We start from the raw sequence: 19,243 nt of genomic DNA, 5'->3' as shown, positions 1-19,243 counted from the left end.
AGTGTGAGGACCGACGCGTCCGTCAGATGGAAGCGGCCTCGCCATTGGCCAGCGCAGGCTTCCGCTCCGCCTCCAGCGGCTTGGGGGCGTACCCAAGCTTGCGGCGACCGTCAGGACCTCCGCTGCGCCGCGCTCACTGGAGGGCGTCGGAGTCCGAGGCTCGGCTATTGGCCGAGAGGCGGGGTCGGGGCGAGCATTTTTGTCTGGGCTCCCCGGGGCCGACCCTCCTCGACCCTCCCTACTCAGTGGAGAAGGCTCACCCTCGCTTAGGTCCTCAGTCCGTCACTTGGAGCCCCCTCGGCTGGAGTCAGGGCTCGGTACCCATTGGGCAGCTGACGGAGGGCGGGTCCCACAGAGACCCGAGCTGCCGGCGCGCGGTTGGCTGGCGCAGCCGCTACTCCTCCCGGAGCCACCAATGAGGGGCTTGCCTGGAGGGAGACAGACCCGATTGGTCCAAGGGGGCGGGCCCTGCCCCTCAGCTTCTCCCTCTGTGAAATGGACCCTCGTGCTACCAGGAGGGAAATTGAGGCGAGATTCGGGAATGTCATCACTTCCCCACATACACAAGACCCCAGCCCCTTATTAAACGTTTTTATTTGGTTTTTAACTTTTTCTTTAAAAATCACAAGAGGAAACTAAAAGAGGGGCAGTTGGCCTTGGGTGGCCCCATCACGTGGACAGCACCCCGCTCTTCTCCCCCTTGACCTTGAGGAACTCGGCCATACTGGAGAAGTACTTCTGGTTGGCCTCGGCCACCTTCTTCTCTGCAGCCTGGGGGTTCACGATCTCCAGGCCCTGCGGAGGAGGGAGGGGCACTGAAGGGGCAGCCCCCCCAGCCAGCCCCTCCCCCAGCCCCACCCCCCCATCACACACACACACACACACACACACACACACTCTCTCTCTCTCTCTCTCTCTCTCTCTCTCTCTCTCTCTCTCTCTCTCTCTCTCTCTCTCTCTCTCTCTCGGCCAGCACCCCCTCCAGCCACCTTCTCCCCCAGCCCCATCCCCTCCATCACACACACACATTGGGGGGCAGACCCCCTCCAGCCACCTCCTCCAGCCCCAACCCCCATACATACACACACACTGGGGGGCATCACCCCCTCCCCCAGCTGCTCTGCTCAGACCAGAAGCCTAAGACAGTACCTGCAGGGGTGTGAAAGCCACGCTGGACGCTGTCCCAGAGGATCGGTCTCGAATGGTGGACTTGCCTCCGTAGACCACACTCTGCTTCTGCAGCGTCCGCTATGGGTGCAAGAGAACAACCTGGAACCTAGGCCCCCACTTCCGCCATACTGGCAGCCCTGCCCACAGCCCCACCTTCCCCGGCACCTGCAGAGTCTTGGAGATTCTGGCCTTCGTAGCCTCGTTGACCTGGGTCTGGCGCACACGCCCACTGCCTGACTTGCCCAGGTGGCCCAGGCTGAAGCCCAAGTCCTCCTGGTAAGCATCTTCCTCAATCTAGGGAGGCAGAAAGGAATCATGATGAGAATCCAGCTCACTGAGTGGGGAGCAGCCAGGGGCCAGGTTAAGGTCTCACCTCCCCAAAGCTCATGCGGTTGGCCTGTTTGCGGATCTCAGTCAGTCCCAAACGCTCCTTCATCTTTCGGTACCTGTGGAAAGGGCAGAAAGTCCAGAGGGATCCAGAGAGAGATCAGTTAGCCATGAGTGTCACCCGAGGTGCGCCAAAGGGGCAGGGCCCATCCTCACCTGCGGCCACCGCGCTTCTTCCTCTGCCCGTCCAGGGGGGCCGGCAGAGGCTTCACCTGCTTCACAGGGGGCGGCTCCTGCCATTTGTCAAATTTCCGTTCAATCTCATCCTTAAGATCATAGCCCACCTGAAGGGAGGGGAATGAGGCTGAAGGAGGAGCCCCCCAAGGGCTCTTATCCAGGGCCCACAGTCACACAAAGGGACCGTCCCCAGTCTGGGCCTCGGTTTCCCACTGTATCATCAGTAAGCCCTGAGCCTCCAGCAAAAGGGACAGCATATGTCCTCAGGCAGGATGGCACTCCCCAATCCCAAAGCTCTTGGACTCACCCAAGGGATGAGGCCAACCCCAAAGCAAAGGGGGAGCAGGGGCAGAGTCTCCCCAACCTTCGTACCTTCCCCTCAGGGCTCTCATGGAAACTGTCCACTCTCGCAGCCAGGGTGCACTTCGCAGCCACTAGACGAGCTGCCTTCCGCCGCAGATCCTGAGGCGAGCAGGACACACTCTGTCATGGGGTGCAGTCACTCCCATCCCCACCCCCAGCCTGGCCTTTCCAGAGAGGATAGAGCTTTAAGAGCAGGTGTGCTAACTCCTGGTCCCAGAAATGGCCTGTTGGACGTTTCACCAAGACCCTGTATCTCACACAAGATTCCTTTGGAATCTCAAGGATTTGATTTTGATGCATTCCAAAGCATTCTTCTGACCAGGTGGCAGGGCCCCAGGCTTCAGCAGACTGACCACCCAGTGGCCAGGACACAGAACACCTAAGACCCAGGCCTGAAAAACCCCAGAACCACGAAATGTTGAAATCTAACCAAACTCCTGGCCCCACTGTACAGACAGCAACACTGAGGTCCAGAGAGAAGGGGCTTGCCCAAGGGCACTTTGGCCTGCCCAAACACAGGCGCAAAGAGACACGAGTGTAGGTGGGAGGTGGTAAGATGGGGGACATGTGCGTGGAGAGGCAGTGGGCCAGCTGCCTGGATCTCAGCTTCCTCATCTATAAATGTTGCTGCCTCCCAGGGGCATGCAAACACACACATATGCATATGCACATACGTGTACACACACATGCGATCTCGGCATGAGGAGAGCGGCTCACCGGGGGGAGCGACTGCACAATATCACTGTGGTAGATGTAACCCGTGTGCGGCAGCACAGAGGTGGACGAGAAGCCTGAAAGGGTCTTGCGCTGGGCTCCGAGCAGCATGATGTTGCAGGCTGGCATCTTAGAGAGGTTGGTCAGGCCACCTGCCACACCTGGGCAGGGCAGAGGAGGCTGTTAGGGAGGCAAGGCCTGCCCCGCACCTCCCCCCAGACTGGGTCCCCAGGCCTCACCCATGATCTTGGCGGCAGCAGAGGCACCGATGATGAGGGAAAGGTTAGGCGCAATGAAGGACATGCGGGACTCCACGTACTCATAGATGCGGTGCTTGGAAGCGTTCAGCTCCAGAGCCATGTCGCAGGCCTCCTCCAGGCGCTCCAGCTCCTCTTCTGACAGTTGCTGCCTAGTGGGGTAGGGCATCAGGGCCACCGCCCCGGGATCCCCGCATGGGGCCGCAATGGCATCCACAGGGGTATGGGGAGTCAAGGCCCTGCCTTCCAAATCTGACCATAACCAAGGCTTGTTAGCTAGGGGGCTGGGGGTGGGCGGTAGCCTGGGAGACCTTTCTTTTAGGGGGCGAGGCACAGGCTTCCATTTAAAAAAACTGAGGCAAAGAGAAGGAGATGACTTGGCCAGGTAAGGAGATGGCAGCCCTGGCCCGACACACATACCCCTGGGTAGTCGAGGCTGTCACGCTGACCACCATGATGGTGGCATTGGTCAGGATCTGCTGCAAAGTCTCATTGTTCTTACACTTGTCCAGGCTGTTTCCAAGTTCCTGAGAGGCAAAGAAGGGGGGATTTCGAGGGTCCCTCCTGATGCCCAGCCCACCTTAAGGCCTGTCAGACAAAGGTCTTAGAAATAGACCACTCCAGCCTCACCATCTCCCTCAGACTGTTCACTCTTAGGACAAGCCTGTCTCCCCACTTTCCCCATCCTCAGACACTGGCCATGTTCCCTCCTCCAAAGGCACACACACACACCCCCCTCTCTCTCTGACCTACTCACCTTCACCGTCCGGATATAATCCAAGGCATTTGGGACAAGAGACTCAAGTTCTGGGAAGCGCTTTGAGTATTTGTCCCGGATGAACTTGTGAATGATATCTTCAGAGAGAGGAGATGGCAGTTGGTGGCTCACCTTGGCAGCCCCCTGCCCCCTGCCCCCTCCCTTGCTCACTCACTCACTCAGCTCATTCTCAATCTCCACAGTCAAGTTGTTAGCATCCACGATGACCCGGTACTCGGGGGCTGCCTCAACCGGCCCCGTCACTGTGGAGAGAGACCAGTCAGCCGGTGTCCTGCCAGCCAGGCCCACCCAGGGCAGAAGGGAAATCATGAGGTGAGGCCAAGTCCTAGGAACCGATGCAGAGTGAAGGAAAAAAAGGAGGGACAGCACAGGCCGTCAGAGCGGGGAGGGACCCCACAGGCCGTCAGAGCGGGGAGGGACCCCACAGGCCACTCAGATCAGAAGGACCCCACAGGCCGTCAGAGCAGGGAGGGACCCCACAGGCTGTCAGAGTGGGGAGGGACACCACAGGCCACCAGAGCGGGAAGTGACCCCACAGGCCGCCTGGATCAGAGGGACCCCACAGGCCATCAGAGGGGGGAGGGACAGCACAGGACATCAGAGCGGGGAGGGACAGCACAGGCCATCAGAGTGGGGAAGGACCCCACAAGCTGTCAGAGTAGGGAGGGACCTCACAGGGTTCCTGGGTCAGAGGGACCCCACAGGCCATCAGAGTGGGGAGGGACACCACAGGCTGCCTGGGTCAGAAGGACCCCACAGGCCATCAGAGGAGGGAGGGACAGCACAGGACATCAGAGGGGGGAGGGACACTACAGGCTGCCTGGGTCAAAGGGACCCCACAGGTCATCAGAGCAGGGAGGGACCCCACAGTCTGTCAGAGTGGGGAGGGACACCACAGGCCACCCGAGTCTGAAGGACCCCACAAGCCGCCTGGGTCAGAGGGACCCCACAGGCCGTCAGAGTGGGGAGGGACCCCAGAAGTTGTCAGAGCCTAAAGAGAGCCCCAAAAAGAGAAACAGCTTGTCCAAGGTCATCCAGGGAGCAATGCTGGGAGCAAGATTTGAACCCAGGTTCTTGGATCCCCAATCCAGTGCTTTCTGCCTTGGGCTCCATGGCCCTCACAGGGAGGGATGGGGTACCTTCAGAAGCCTTGGCCTGTTTGCTGACATACTCCTCGATCTTCACCATAATCTCAGCAAACTAGAAGAGGAGAAGGTCCAGGTGAGAGCCCTGGCCTGGGGCCCGTGTCCCCTCCCCCAATCCTCCCTCCACACTCACCATCTTGCTGTCCCACAGCTTGGCGATGCTTTTCACCGAGTCTCCTGAGAGGTCCAGCTGCATGTCCTCCTGGACATCCTCGATGGCCGGCTCCTCCTCCTCTTCTCCAAAGCTCCCACCCTCCTCCTCCTCAGCTGCCTCCTCCAGGTCAGCCAGGAGCTCATCTGCCAGCGACATTCTGGGGCCTAGGGCATTGCCACCCCCAGAAGTCAGGCAGAGAAGGCCGTCTTGTCAAACCCCCCGATTATAAGAGACCCACAGGCAGCAGGTGGCTGGTCAGCCTGTGCTCGAATCCCATGGGAAGGAGGAGGCTAGGCCTCACCTAGGCCCTGCTGACACGAGGGAGCATGGATGGACCCTGGTGAGGGACCGGCCATGGGACGAGCTATCTAGCCTGGGGTCAAAGGACAACATGGTCACAAAGAGCCAGGAGAAGCGGGCATGAGTGTGTGTGTACACTGATGGGAAGGAGGAGAGTAAGCGAGGCAGATGGGACCTGGCATTGAGAGGCAGAGACAACCAAGGAGAGCATAAGAAGACACACAGAGAGAGGACATCAGGGCTGGGAGGAGCCTGGAAAGCAGGGTAAACAGCCTCATGTGTACAGGGCTGAGGAAAGAGACTTGCCCAAGGTCACGCATGGAGTAAGAGGCAGAGCTAGGAGTCAAGGCCAGTCATGTCGCTGGCTCCCCTGCTACAGAGGCTGAGCAGCTGGCAGGGCACCAAGAGAGAGATACCAGCACCAAATGAATGCAGACAGGCGTACCCAAAGAGCCAGACAGACATCAGAGGCAGAGATAAGGGAGACAGATGGAGACAAGCATACAGAGAGAGAGAAAGACAGATGAAGGGATCAAATGCTTCTGGTCTGTGCCAAGTCAAGGGGGCAGGGGGCAGAGATACAGATAAATCCTGAAGCAAAGCTGGGAAAACACAGAGAGAGAAAGCAATGTGCTGCACAGACAGCTAGGTGCAAGAACAAGGAGAGAGAGAGTGAACTACAGACACAGGCACCAGCAGCGAACATGGGTGGAGGTCAAGGGGAAGGTGCGCCTGGAGGCAGAGCAGAAGGAGCCAACAGGACCCACCTCCCTCAGGTACCAGGGGGCTACAGACGAACCTGGGCAAAGCCTGGGAAGGTAGAACAGGGCTGGGCCTACTGCCATCTGGAGCAGCAACCCCCACCTGGCCTCACATGCATCGGAATGACTGACAGCTGAGTAGCCAGGCTGCTCACCTAGGGCTTCCCAATCTTTTGGTCAGGGGTCAGCCTTAACCATCTCAGGATCAGGCCCAAGAACAGAGAGCTCCTGGGGCCTTGTCACCAGGTGTGCTCTCCAGCATCCCAGGACCTTGGACAGCAGGGCGTCCAGTGGCCAGGAGGTCCCTGGGCCTTCTCCTCTTGTGGCTGGGGTTCGTTCTGCTCAGGCAAATCCCCCTTCCCTTCTCAGCCCTCTCCCACACTTTTCCTTCCTCTTTCATGGAAAAAAAGCCAGCTGCATCAGCTCCATGGGCCTCCATCCCTTCTCTTCTTCTTGCCCATCTCATACACGCTCACCCGGCCAGAAGGAGCAGGGGCACCCACTTCCAGCCTCCCCCACCCCCCAATTCCACACTCCGCAGCCTCTGTCCTTGAGAGTGGCTCTCTCAGGCTCCATCCCCCATTCTGATCTCATCTACCCAGCAGCCCCCAGGTCACTCTTCCTCCTTTCTGAAGACTTCCAGCACCTGGCTCCCATGGCAACCCAACCCCTCATACCCCAGGACTTGACCACACATGTTGAGCCTGTCCAGATATCAGCCTAAACCCATCTTGACCTGGGGCATCAAGGGCAGCCAAGGTCCCCTCATGTGCCATCTGAGTCTGAACTCTGGAGTTCTCTCCCCCGAAGTCCCACCTGGGCCTCACTCCTCCCCCTTCGGTCCTTTACAGCCAGGCCCAGCTCAGTCCTGAGCACCTCCCCGACACGTACCCAGCCACACCTCGGCTGTGAGTCCCACAACCCGTCTACTTCCTCTGCTCGCCCACACCTGAGCCCCAAACTGATGGTCTTGAATCACAGCTGAAGGCCCATCTTATTTTCCTGGCCTGACCCCCATCATGTTCCCCTTAGCAGCGTTCCAAAGCATGCTCCTCCTCAAGGCTCCTCTCTCTTAAGGCTGTTTGGGGCCTTTCTCTTCTCTCTAGATGTCTCTCATGATCCCTCCGCCCCCATCTCTGTTATCATCTGCAGGACCCCTATGTCCAGACACCTCCTGAGATACAATCTCAAGTCACCAGCTGCCTGCTGGGCAGCTCCAACTGGGGGTCAAACAGCAAGCTCTGTATATGCAAAACAAAACAATAAGCTCAAAAAACTAAACTGCCCAGTGGCACGGTGACAGCCTTCTGCACTGCTGGGTGGGACAGTGAAAGCCCCTACGTTGCTGGGAGGCCTGGTGACAGCCCTCTAGACCGCCAGAGGGCACAGTGACAGCCCTCTACATTGCTGGGTGGCATGGTGGCAGCCCTCTACACTGCCTGGCAGCACAATGACAGCCCTCTACACTGCCTGGCAGCACGGTAACAGCCCTCTAGACCGCCTGGAAGCACGGTGACAGTCCCCTAGACTTGGGAGTTCAGAAAACCTACACTCAAATCCTACTTCAGGCTAAGTTAGGTGGCCCTGGGCAAGTCCCAAGTCAGCCTCAGTTTCCTCATCAGTAAAATGGGGCTGGGGGCTTTGGAGGCTCCGCCGTGAGTCCCCCATCTCCCCACTCCCTCTCCACAAAGCCCCCAACTTCCACGCTCCCGGGGGAAGAGGCCTCAGTGTCCTCGTCTGTCTCGTCTTTCTTCCAAACCTGCTCCTGCTCTAAACATCTTGTCCTGTCAAGGCCTTCGAGGTCGGAACCTGCCTCAGTTTCCTTCATCGCCCCTTTCCCAAGCTCTGGCCAAGGCCTCCTCTGTACCCCTGCAGCACGTGCCCGGGCCCTCAGCGCCCCCCCCACCGCGGCTGGGGGGCGGGTCTTCCTGCCTCGTTGCGCACCCCCCTCGGCTGCCCCCACAGCCTGCCCCACTCCCAGGGCCGCGGGACGAGGCCCCGAGGCCGAGTGGGGAGTGGGGGGCGGGGAGGGCAGCTGGCTGTTCACATCCCTCGGCCCGGCACCTCCCGCCTCGGGGCATTTGCACAGTGCCCGCTCCCCGGTCGCCGCCTCCAGCCCGGATCTGGACCCGCGCTCAGCGCTCTCTGAGAATCGTGTCCCATTTATTTCGATGCGAACGCGTCGAGCCCCCCGAGGGCAGGCTCCCGGAGGGGAGCGGACTTAGGCCGCCCAGGCCCGCCGACCCCCGCCCCCAACTGCCGCTCACTTACCGCCTCCTTACTAGCCGGTGCGGGACCTCTGGAGAAACCGTCGCGGGAAAGTAACGTCACGCTCGCCCGGCGCCGCCTCGCGCATGCTCCAGTTGCTCAAGAGGGGGCGCACAGGTGTGACATCGGCAAGCGCTGATTGGCTCCACGGAAGAACCAACAAAAGTCGGCGGCGGCGCCCAGCAAGACGTGGAGGACCGAGTGTGGCCGAGGGACAGCCCCGGGGCCCTCCGGCCGTTCTGCAGGCCGGGTAGGTTGGAAGCCCTGGATGTCGGAGTCGTTGAGAGGGATGACAGCCTGGACCCCGGGGCCCCTGGCTCGTTGGATCCTCGCAGGGAGGCCGGGGACTCAGAACCTTGGACCTTGAGGCAAAGCAGGGCGGGGAAGAACTGCAACTCCCAGGAGAAGCCAGGGCAGAGGCCTGGGCTGCGGAAGGGCCGACTGCCCCGGAGCCTCCTGGGAGTTGTAGTCTCCATGGCCGCTCCAGCCAAGACTGAGGCTGTAAGGAGTTTGCGCCGGGGCTCGCGGAGTAACAGAAGGGAAGGCCCGGGGAAGGGGGCGCTGGGTCCCCAGAGCGGGGTTTGGAAGAAGAAAATGCGGAGGCGGGTCCCCGAAATCAAGGCCCCTAGCCAACCCTTTGCTCCCCCGGCAGCGCCATGGCTGGCGTGGGCTTCGAGGAGTTCTCTGCGCCCCCGGGCTCGGAGCTGGCGCTGCCTCCGCTCTTCGGCGGCCACATCCTCGAGTCGGAGCTGGAGACGGAGGTGGAGTTCGTCGGGGGAGCCCTGGGTGGGCCGGGACTCCGCGAACGGGAGGAAGAGGAGGAGGCGGCCCGGGGCCGCCGGCGCCGCCAGCGAGAACTCAGCCGCCGCAAGTACCAGGCGCTGGGCCGGCGCTGCCGGGAGATCGAGCAGGTGCGCCCCGCCCTGGCCTGCAGACCTTGCATCGCCCGGGGGGCGGGGGCTCTCCCAGGCCATGCCCGGGGTCCAAACCCTTAGAGGTCTTCCGACACTGGGGAGATGAGAGCAGTCTTGCTGTTTGCCTCCAGACCCTCCACAGCTCTGCATCCACGTCTCCCATCCTGTAGCCTGCCTCCTGGATCCCGTGTCTCCTTGTGTGACTGCCCCAAGCCTTACACCATCCCACGGAGATGGTCAGATTGGTGACTCTTCGCCTCATCACCAAATTATGTCCCTAGAGCCGTTTCCCTTTGTGAAAGGACGTCATTGCACTAAATGACTCTGAAACATTGCCCTATTTCTTGGACTAAAATGTTATTATAAATGGTTGTGGGATGCCCCATCACACCTGAGGGAAGACCAAGGGAATGGGGGAGGTGGGGAGGAGGAACCCTCTCTGGTCTGATCCTTTCTGTGAATTCCTCAGGTGAATGAGCGGGTCTTGAACAGACTTCACCAGGTACAGAGAATCACCAGGAGGCTCAGGCAAGAGCGAAGGTGAGGTTGAAAGCTGGACCAGGGAATGGTGGGGGGAATCTAAGGACAAAGTCAGAGGCTGGAAAGTCTCCTTTGCCAGAACTTTGGGATAGAGGCAGAGTGAAAAAGGGGATTTTAAGCCTTTGTCTGATCTTCAATTTCCAAAAAGATAAAACTATAAGCTCTCTGCCTGTGGAGTAAGTTAGACAGATTAATATTCCTCAAACACTTCTAAGTAAATTCCCTGCTAGGAGATAATTATATGGCTTCTCGTTCCCACTGCTCCTCAGCCTGTATTAAAAGCCCCCCTCCAACATGTGGGCCCCTACCTGCTTCTCCAGTAAGTTCACGTTACTTCCCTAGAAACACTCTATGCTCCCTTATACCCCTCTCCCTTTTTCTCCTGCCTCAGTACATTCTGGGAATGCTCTCTTTTCTTAGAATCTTTACCTTCCTTCAAGATAAAGCACCGATGCCCCTTCTAAATTCTACCTCCCTCCCGTTTGAGCATCCCTTCCAAATTGCCTTGTTTTTACTTATCTCAGTCAGCAAGCATTTATTAAGTTCTTACTATGTGCTGGTCAGTACGATAAGCACTGGGGATAAAAGCAAAAAGTCATTACCCTCAAGAGGGGGCACGGGCACATTCTAATGGGAGAGGTGCTATATGCCAAGTAGATGGAACTTCATCTGAGGGTACTAGATACAACATGGCCAGTATTCTAGGACCAACTGGAACAGGGGTAGGGAAACTTCGGCTTCCTAAGCCCTTAAGCTTGGCCTTCTAACTGAATCCACATTTTATAGAACAAATCCTTAAGGCCCCATGTGGCCTGCAGGCTGCAGGTTCCCCACCCCCCTGAACTGAAGATTTGGATAATGGGGCTGGTAACCAGGGCAAAGAGGAAGGCTACACCACAGAGAGGACCCTAAGGTTTCCATCCTCAGAGAAGAGTGGGTCCATGAACAGCCAGAGCAAGACTGAAGTTGTAGAAGGGAAGACAGAATTACATGTGCCACATACAGCATCTGGGTGGAGAGACAATGAGATCAGTCTGATCAACTAGGACTCGAATCCTGGCTTCTCCAACATCTCCATTTCAGGAGGCTTCTCCTGTCTCTGTCCCAGGTTTCTTATGAGAGTCCTGGATTCCTATGGGGATGACTACCGGAAGAGCCAGTTCACTATTGTGCTGGAGGTGAGACCTTGGGCTGGAATCCTGGGGTCCAGGGGTGAAGACGATGTGGTCACAGAAGGGATCAACACGTGGTTCTTGCTTTGGTCCCACTCTAGGATGAGGGCAGCCAAGGTCCCGATGCCACCACCCCAGGAAATGCAGAGAATGAGCCACCAGAAAAGGAAAGCCTGTCACCTCCCCCTCGGCGGCCCCCTGAGCCCAGCAGTCCCCCACCTGGGGAAGGTCCCAGTGGAAAAAAGAGGCGAAGGGCCCCCCGGGATGGACGCCGAGGTGGGGTGTTGCTAACCCCAGAGCTGGGCCCAGGCCAGGTAAGCATATAGAGATGGGGGAAAAGGGTGGCAAAAGTGTTTTCTTAGGAATCAACCTCACCCACTTTCTTTTCCTTTAGATCAAGGTCGAAGACGACTTTGGCTTTGAGCCCGATGAGGCCCTCACCCCGGGATGGGTAGCCCGAGGCCCAGACAAACTCCTCTCCTACCCCAGCCTAGCCAGTCCTCCCTTTGACATTACCCCTCAATAAAGCTTTGCCTCCCCTCTCTGGCCTCCCGTGCAGCCCCTCTGGAGACTCCAGGAGAAGACAGAACGTTTATTTGGGGGAGGGGAAACATGGAGGATTCACAGATTCTTCAGCCACTGGAGGGAAGGCCCCTGGGGATCCTGGGGGTGACTGGGGATGTCAGGCATGTTGCCATCATCTCGGACAGGAACTAGGGGTGGGGAAGAAGGAAGGAGACTCAGTGGCCAGTCCCCTTTCTGGCCCCCCCACCGTGCCTCCCTCCAGAGGGCCGGCGGTCCCGTTCGCATCCCCTCCCCCCCCCGCTTCCGAGGGGGAGCTAGGGGTGGGGAAGAAGGAAGGAGACCACTCACCGGGATAGTTGTAAGGGGTCGCGCGGTTGATCATGCCTGCGTACTTGGTAGAGGGGCTGAGGGTGGGCACGAGCAGAGCTGCAAGGGGGGGCAGGATCAGGGCCGGGGATCCCTTCCCCCTGCGGCCGTCGGACCACACATGCCCCGAGCTCCGGCAAAGACCGCCCCTCCCCCCGCCTGTGACCTTGACCCCAGCTGACCCTCCCCAGCCCGGGAAGCGCGGCTCACCCAGGGTGCCGATGGCGAAGGACACGGTCAGCACCGGCTCCTTGGCCCAGGCTTCCTTCAGGAACCGGCCCCATCCTGGCAGGGAACAGACCTTTGAACTCCGCCGCGGCTAGACCTCACCCCTCCGCGACCCCTGACCCCGCCGTCCGCGATCTTGACCCCTACAGTGGGGGCCACGCAGCACCCCCTTGCCCGCGCGTGACCTCTGACTGCGCCCGGCTCGGGGCCCGCGGGCCCCACCTCCCGCTCCGGGGCTGTGCGCGCCGCCCCTGCCCACCCCTCCCCACCGCGCGGACCCCCGAACCCCTGCCGGCCGCGGACACCCGCACTCACTGCCCGCCATGTTCGCCGCTTTCCCCGTCACCGCTGGGGCAGCTGGGATTTGTGGCGGTAGGAGGCAGGACGCATGCGTGCCTCCCTGACAGGCGCCCCTTTCGTCGTGCGCATCTGCACACCGGATTTTTTTCTCTGCCCTCATTTGGACCAATAGGTAACTGCGTTTTGAGAACAGAGTGAGCGGGGCCGGGAGGTGGGAAATCTCCGCCCCCTTCTTGCCAGCCCAGGTTCAAAGAGAGCGTACGCACCCCTAGTCAGCCACGCGTTCGTTTTTGTTTGTTTTTAATCAATTTATTTGTTTTCAGTTTTCGACAGTCACTTGCCTAGGTCTTAGATTCCCCCCCCTCCCTAGACGGCATGCGATCTTACGTTAATCATGGTGCCTAGAAGAATTAAAACGGATCAGAGAAACCACGAGAAAAAAACAAAACGTAACCAAGGGACAAGATTCTGCTTCGTTCTGCGCTCCGACTCCAAAGCCGTTCCCAGGATGTGGACGGCAGTCTGGCTGCAGAGTCTGCGGGGTGCTTTAGGTGCTTTAGCTGCCAAGGGCCAGGTCTATGCGGAGCAGCCCTGCACACTGCGGCTGTTACTATGTATCTCCTGGCTCTCGTCAGTTACCTGAAGTCCTCCCAGGCCTCTCCAAGTGCAGCTGCTGGGCATTTCTTGTAGCACCAGAGCATTCCAGGACATTCGTAGACCACGGCTTGTTCAGCCCTGCACAAAGCGGTTGTTACTATGTATCTCCTGGCTCTCGTCAGTTACCTGAAGTCCTCCCAGGCCTCTCCAAGTGCAGCTGCTGGGCATTTCTTGTAGCACCAGAGCATTCCAGGACATTCGTAGACCACGGCTTGTTCAGCCCTGCACACTGCGGCTGTTACTATGTATCTCCTGGCTCTCGTCAGTTACCTGAAGTCCTCCCAGGCCTCTCCAAGTGCAGCTGCTGGGCATTTCTTGTAGCACCAGAGCATTCCAGGACATTCGTAGACCACGGCTTGTTGAGCTCTTCCCCAGTGGATGGGCATCCCCTCCATTTCCAGTTCTTGGCCACCGCAAAGAGGGCTGCTATATGTGTTCTTGTGCATGTGGGACTGATGGGGTGCTGGGTTGAATGTACTTAGGCCCCAATGCTAAAATCACTTTTCTCCCTAGCCTCAAAATACTATCTCAGGCAGTTTCTCCCCAGTCCAAAGACATAGCCTGCCTCAGCAGGAACTGTTATCTCCCTTTCTGCTACAGTAGCCAGTTGCACCTGTAGAACTCACTAGTTTGAACCAGCTGTGTCCTGAGCTGGGTGTGCACTGGGTCATAATGGCATTTACTACTCACTGACCAATTATATGTATCCCAGACTTGGACATACTTATACTCCCTTACTTAATCTTGTCTCACAAGACATGGATGAGAGAAGCCTGGTTTTTCTGAGCCAGCCCTCACTGTTGGTTGACTTAGGGACATTTCAGGCCTAAAACCATACCTCCAGGCAGCCCCGCCTTGGGCTATTTCCCGATGAATTTTGGGTAAAATACCTGCGCAGTATATACTCCTTAACCATTCCTTAATCCCACCCCAAAACACCTACTTAGCATATTTGGCACAAGTAATACTATAGAATATCCTACATAAACTTTCCCTGTACCCCTTTAAGGTTGCAGATTCCCTAAGAACTCTTGCCCACCGAAAAGCATAATAAATCTTTACCTTGACTTCAACAATGCTTGAATTCGTGAGTTCTTCTCCAGACGACCTGTCCCTGGTACCCCGGTCTTTGTGGGGGTCTCACACCCCCTTTCCAGCCCTCATCAGGACCCTTCCCATTTTTATGATCTCTTTGGGATACAGTCCCAGAAGCAATATTGCTGGGTCAAAGGGTATGCACATTTCTGTAGCCCTTTGGGCATAGTTCCAAATTGGATTAGCTCACAGCTCCACCAACAATGAATTAGTGCTATAACTGTCCCACATCTCCAAAATTTATCATCTTCCTGTTTTGAGCAACATACATTTGTGTCCCTTGGTCACACTTGTGACCAAGATTTGTGAAGGGACCAGGATGTCTCAATCATTCCTGCATTGATCTTACATTGAACACGTGTAAGGTTTCGGACACTGTTGTATATTTGATGTGCTGGTTGTAGTGGTGCCCACCGGTAACCTCCTGCAGTCGGGGAGGCTAGGGCTGCTGAGGAGGGTTGAACCCACGCTCTGGTATTGAGTTCAGTGCCCTAGCAGGGCTAAAACCAGTAAGAGTCTTCCTTCACTGGGAGGGGAGGATTGACAAGCTGACCGAAGAGGGCAAACCAGCCTGCCAGAAAAAGATCAGGGCCAAGGGCCCACGTCATTCAGTAGCAGGATTACCATGTCCAGTGCATGAACACTGCACTTCTAGCCTGGAGATGAGGAGACTCCCAGTGAGTGGGAACACACCAGTGGGGGCTATGGACTTTATATGACCTTCAGTAAGAGTATACAGAGCCCATGCACACACACACACACACACACACACACGACTTACCTAGCCTGAGAAAGTTTGAAAGGACCCACATGGTATTCCCTCCTTGGGGATGATTGCAGGGGCTTAGATGGACCAACCAGGGGCCAACAATGGGGAGTCTCACTGTATCTTGAGCTGCACAAGTAATCATTTTGACGTGGTTCCATTTGACGTGGTTCCAGCTTATAGATGTGTGTTTTTACTGACACTAGAATAACTCAGTACTTTAATTCTTTAATTAAATCTAGACTTTGTACCAGGCACGTTGCTAGGTGGTGCAGCAGATAAAGCACCAGGCTTAGAGTCAGGAAAACCTGAGCACAGATCTGGCCTCAGACACTTACCAGCTGTATGACCCTGGGCAAGTCATTTAACTCTGTTAGCCTCAGTTTCCTCTTCTGTAAAATGAGCTGGAAAAGGATATGGCAAACTACTCCAGTATCTTCCTCAAGGAAACCCCAAATGGGGTCATGAGGAGTCAGACATGACTGAACAACCAACAACATTTTAATTGTGTTTTTAATTCCATGGTTTTTAAGGGTAGATACCACTCCTAGGAAATATGCAAAAGCTGTAGCTCTTAAAGAGTATACATCAATGACTGTCAGAGATATTGCAATGGCTTTTGGTGTGGGAAACTCAAGCCTTTCAAGAACCACTCAAACTCACAATCTAACAGGATCAGTTCTCCTGAAGCATAAGTGAAAGGATTTTAAAAAATAAAATTATACGAACTGACCAACTAATTTGCTGCAAAATAGCTGAATTAATCCTCAGAAAATAAAAGGGACCCAGCAGCTGGAGAAGATGTTATAGGTCTGTCCACAGAGTCTGGCAATTTCAGGCTTCCAGAAATTGGGAGGACAACACAAATTTAAGGAGATGGGGTGGGAGAAACAACTGTTATGAAGAAAATACGCTCGTCATGAGCAAGACAATACAAAAATTGGTAAAAGGTCGTCTTGGCTAACGAACTTTTTTACTTCAAAAATAAGTTTATTGTAATTAAACAATATAAAATCTGACAGATGTTTTAAAACATTCTTGCAAAAGAAGTAAACCCCTGTCCCTGACCCCCCCGTCTTGTCTCAAATGATATACAGGATGAACTTGTTCAGAGTCATGACAACAACAAAAAAATAATCAGCTTTTATTTGGCTGAAAAACTCCAAAACTTTTATGTTCTAGGCCAAGTTCAGTAAAAGAGACTAATGAAGAGAAATCAACACACTATGTTATATCTTTTAAGTTTGTCCACTGTTTTATTTGACATTTTGAAAGGCAGGACTGCCTCCAAATGGGAGATCACCCGTGATGCTAAAAAGTTCAACTATGAAACTGCAGAAGCTGGAGAGAGAAATACAAGACATGAAGCTAAACAGTTATTTAAAAAAATGAATGCAGGGAAATATCACTACATTTTAGACTTTGGTTCATATTCTACCAAGTCCTTCCTCCCTCCGCTTTATATACACCACTCCACCCATTTACTTGTTTACGTTTACTTTAGCAATATACTTTTCTCCCGACAGAGACTGTCCATGGCCAGTTTCAAAATGAGGTAGATGGGCTGTCTGATGACATTCTACTGAAATTCCCAAGTGGGCTACAGGAAACATACATCAAACCGGCCTGGAAATTGGCACGTCAGCTTTCTAGGAGCCAAGGAAGTCTACACGACACCTTCTTGTGCCTCATCACCTCCTGGGACACATGAGTCAAAACACATGTGCACACAGAGGTGTGTGTGGATTTGTGTGCATGGCAGAATTTGTCGTTGTTAAGAAAAGTGGAACAAAGACTGAACAAAGTTTGTAAAAGCATGAAATGTGCTTAGAATAAGGAGGAAAGAGTCTTCAACTCAATTTTGAGGGTTTTTTTCCCCCTGATTTTCCATCGCTCTAGCTCAGACTTCTCCATCATGTAAAGGGATGACATCAAAGAGAAAGTCAATTGCCCCAGTTTGGAAATGTGACTTTTCTATTGCAGGGAATTCCTGGTTTCTTTTTAAACCAAGGGGTTGAATGAACATTTTTTAATTCTAAAACATTGTCACAAGAAGTCCAGGAAAACTTGTAAGATCAAGGCATCTTCTTCAAAGACTGAAACATTCACACTCACCTCCAACCCCCCCAAAAAGGTTTGTGAGTTAGGGTTTGGTTTTTTTTCAAAACTTCTATATTTGTTTTTATGAATATTATATGCTTTATATTACCAATATACATGGAGTTTCATGAATTTGAGTACAATGGTGAAGAAAAAACATGCATATTTTATGTTTTTTCCAGCACGCATTTAGTTGCTCTGGAGCTGCTGAAGTCTTTTTCCCCTGACAATAATATTTTATGTATTTATTAATATTAATTATATGATATGTAAATTATATAATATATGAAATATAACATTAAATGTTAATATTTTTTCCAATTACTTTTAAAAATCATTTTCAACATTCATTTTTATAAGACATTGAGTTTCAAATTTTTTTCTCCCTCTCTTCCTGCCCTCCCCATTCCCCAAGACAGCAAGCAATCCAATATAGGCTATACATGTATAATCATATTAAATATATTTCCACATTAGTTATGTTGTGAAAGAAGAATCAGAATCAGAAAAGGGAAAGACTACAAGAAAGTTTTTAAAAAGAGAGAGGAAACATTATGCTTCAATCTGTGTTGGGGGTGTAAGCTCAGTTCCATGTGGACAGTCTCGGGCGGGTAAAGGTGAGGACTTCTAAACCTTAGAGTTCTCATGAGGCCCCCCAGGGAACAGCAGGGAATTGAGGTGTGAGACCGGGATATCTCGTGCATTTCCGCCTCTTCCCGTGAGAAAAGTGATGGGAGAGAGCATCCCCGCCCTTGAGATTGGCCCGGATCTGAGCACACCTATTGTTATCTAACAGGTACGGTATTCAGGTGCAAACTATGTGGCAGGAGAGCTTAAGTAGGGTCAGGAAAGCCTGAAGGCGCTCTTAGCTCTGAGGGGCCCTTACAGGACAGAAGGCCCCTCTTCCTTCTCTCCTCTCTTCACTCTTCCCTCTCCCCTCTCTCCCCACTTCCACTTCTGCTTTCATTCTCTTACTGTAAGATCTTTGCCTCCTTGGGAGATTTCTCTCTCTCTCCTAAGGAAGAATTCCCCCTGCACATGTAACCAAGACCCTGAATAAAGCCTAACCCTTGTTTGACTCTGGAAAGTCTCTTCTCTCATACGTTTATCCGGTTTGGCCAGCCGAACACCTGCGATAGGTAAGGTAAGACTCGGGTAGCCCTCAGGCCTCTAGGCCTGGCAAATCTGCATTCAGATTCCATAGTTCTTTCTCTGCATGTGGATAGCATTTTCCATCACGGGTCTTTTGGAATTGTTTTAGATCATTATATTGCTGAGAAGAGCTAAGTCTGTCAAAGCTGGTCACACAGCATTACTGTTATTGTGTAGAATGTTCTGGCTCTGCTCACTTTACTCAGCATCAGTTCATGCAAGTCTTTCCAGGTTCTTCTGAAATCTGTGTGCTCATCCTTTCTTATAACACAATCATGTTCCATTACATTCATATATCACAATTTGTTCAGCCATTTGCCAGTTGATGGGCATCCCCTCAATTTCTAGTTCTTGGCCACCACAAAGGGTGCTGCTATGAATATTTTTGTACATGTGGGACCTTTTTCCATCTGTATGAGCTCTTTGGGATATAGACCCAGCAGTGGTATTGCTGGATCAAAAGGTATGCACAACCCTTTGGGCACAGTTTCAAATTGCTCTCCAGAATGGTTGGATCAGTTCACAACTTCATCAGTGATACATTAGTGTTCTGTTTTTCCCACATCTCCAATATTTATCATTTCCCCTTTTTGTCATATTAGCCAATCTGATAGGTGTGATGGGGTACCTCAGAGTTCTCTCTAATCAATAGTGATTTAGAGCATTTTTTCATATGATTGTAGATAACTTTAATTGCTTCATCTTAAAACTGCCTGTTCATATCCTTAGACCATTTGTCAATTGGGGAATAACTTGTATTCTTATAAATTTCAGTTCTTTATATATTTGAGAAATGAGGCCCTTATCAGAAACACAAGCAGTAAAAATTGTTTCCCAGCTTTTTGATTTCCTTCTAATCTTGGTTGTTCAAGCTGAACTGCCAAGCATTCAAACTAGGCTTCAAAGAGTGCAACTCCAATGGTCTGTCTCAAGAATGTTGGATTTGACTGTGCA

At 53.9% G+C, this 19,243-nt stretch overlaps 3 protein-coding genes across 3 annotated transcripts; 1 reads left to right on the top strand and 2 right to left on the bottom strand.

Moving 5' to 3' along the window:
- Positions 1 to 576: 576 nt before the first annotated feature.
- PRPF31 (pre-mRNA processing factor 31) lies at positions 577 to 8,583 on the bottom strand. The gene is made up of 14 exons (XM_072607474.1): positions 8,478 to 8,583; positions 5,125 to 5,309; positions 4,986 to 5,046; positions 4,005 to 4,088; positions 3,826 to 3,923; positions 3,489 to 3,595; positions 3,051 to 3,220; positions 2,815 to 2,972; positions 2,107 to 2,196; positions 1,714 to 1,841; positions 1,544 to 1,616; positions 1,336 to 1,464; positions 1,150 to 1,248; positions 577 to 795 (listed from the first exon to the last, which is right to left on the bottom strand). The coding sequence occupies exons 2-14, from the start codon at positions 5,299 to 5,301 to the stop codon at positions 670 to 672; spliced, it is 1,500 nt and encodes a 499-aa protein (XP_072463575.1). The 5' UTR covers positions 5,302 to 5,309; positions 8,478 to 8,583; the 3' UTR covers positions 577 to 669.
- On the top strand, positions 8,561 to 11,642 carry TFPT (TCF3 fusion partner). Its single transcript, XM_072607479.1, has 6 exons — positions 8,561 to 8,724; positions 9,127 to 9,385; positions 9,858 to 9,928; positions 11,037 to 11,106; positions 11,202 to 11,414; positions 11,495 to 11,642. Exons 1-6 carry the CDS (start codon positions 8,561 to 8,563, stop codon positions 11,624 to 11,626), a joined length of 909 nt encoding a protein of 302 aa, XP_072463580.1. The 3' UTR covers positions 11,627 to 11,642.
- Positions 11,643 to 11,677: 35 nt separating this feature from the next.
- NDUFA3 (NADH:ubiquinone oxidoreductase subunit A3) lies at positions 11,678 to 12,774 on the bottom strand. The gene is made up of 4 exons (XM_072607496.1): positions 12,535 to 12,774; positions 12,202 to 12,276; positions 11,974 to 12,051; positions 11,678 to 11,813 (listed from the first exon to the last, which is right to left on the bottom strand). Exons 1-4 carry the CDS (start codon positions 12,677 to 12,679, stop codon positions 11,722 to 11,724), a joined length of 390 nt encoding a protein of 129 aa, XP_072463597.1. The 5' UTR covers positions 12,680 to 12,774; the 3' UTR covers positions 11,678 to 11,721.
- Positions 12,775 to 19,243: the final 6,469 nt, after the last annotated feature.

The sequence above is a fragment of the Notamacropus eugenii genome, chromosome 5 (genome assembly GCF_028372415.1).
Source record: "Notamacropus eugenii isolate mMacEug1 chromosome 5, mMacEug1.pri_v2, whole genome shotgun sequence".
NCBI classification, from domain to species: Eukaryota; Metazoa; Chordata; class Mammalia; order Diprotodontia; family Macropodidae; genus Notamacropus; species Notamacropus eugenii.
The sequence above is the reverse complement of the archived record's forward strand: the minus strand, read 5'-3'. Positions and strand labels throughout refer to the sequence as shown.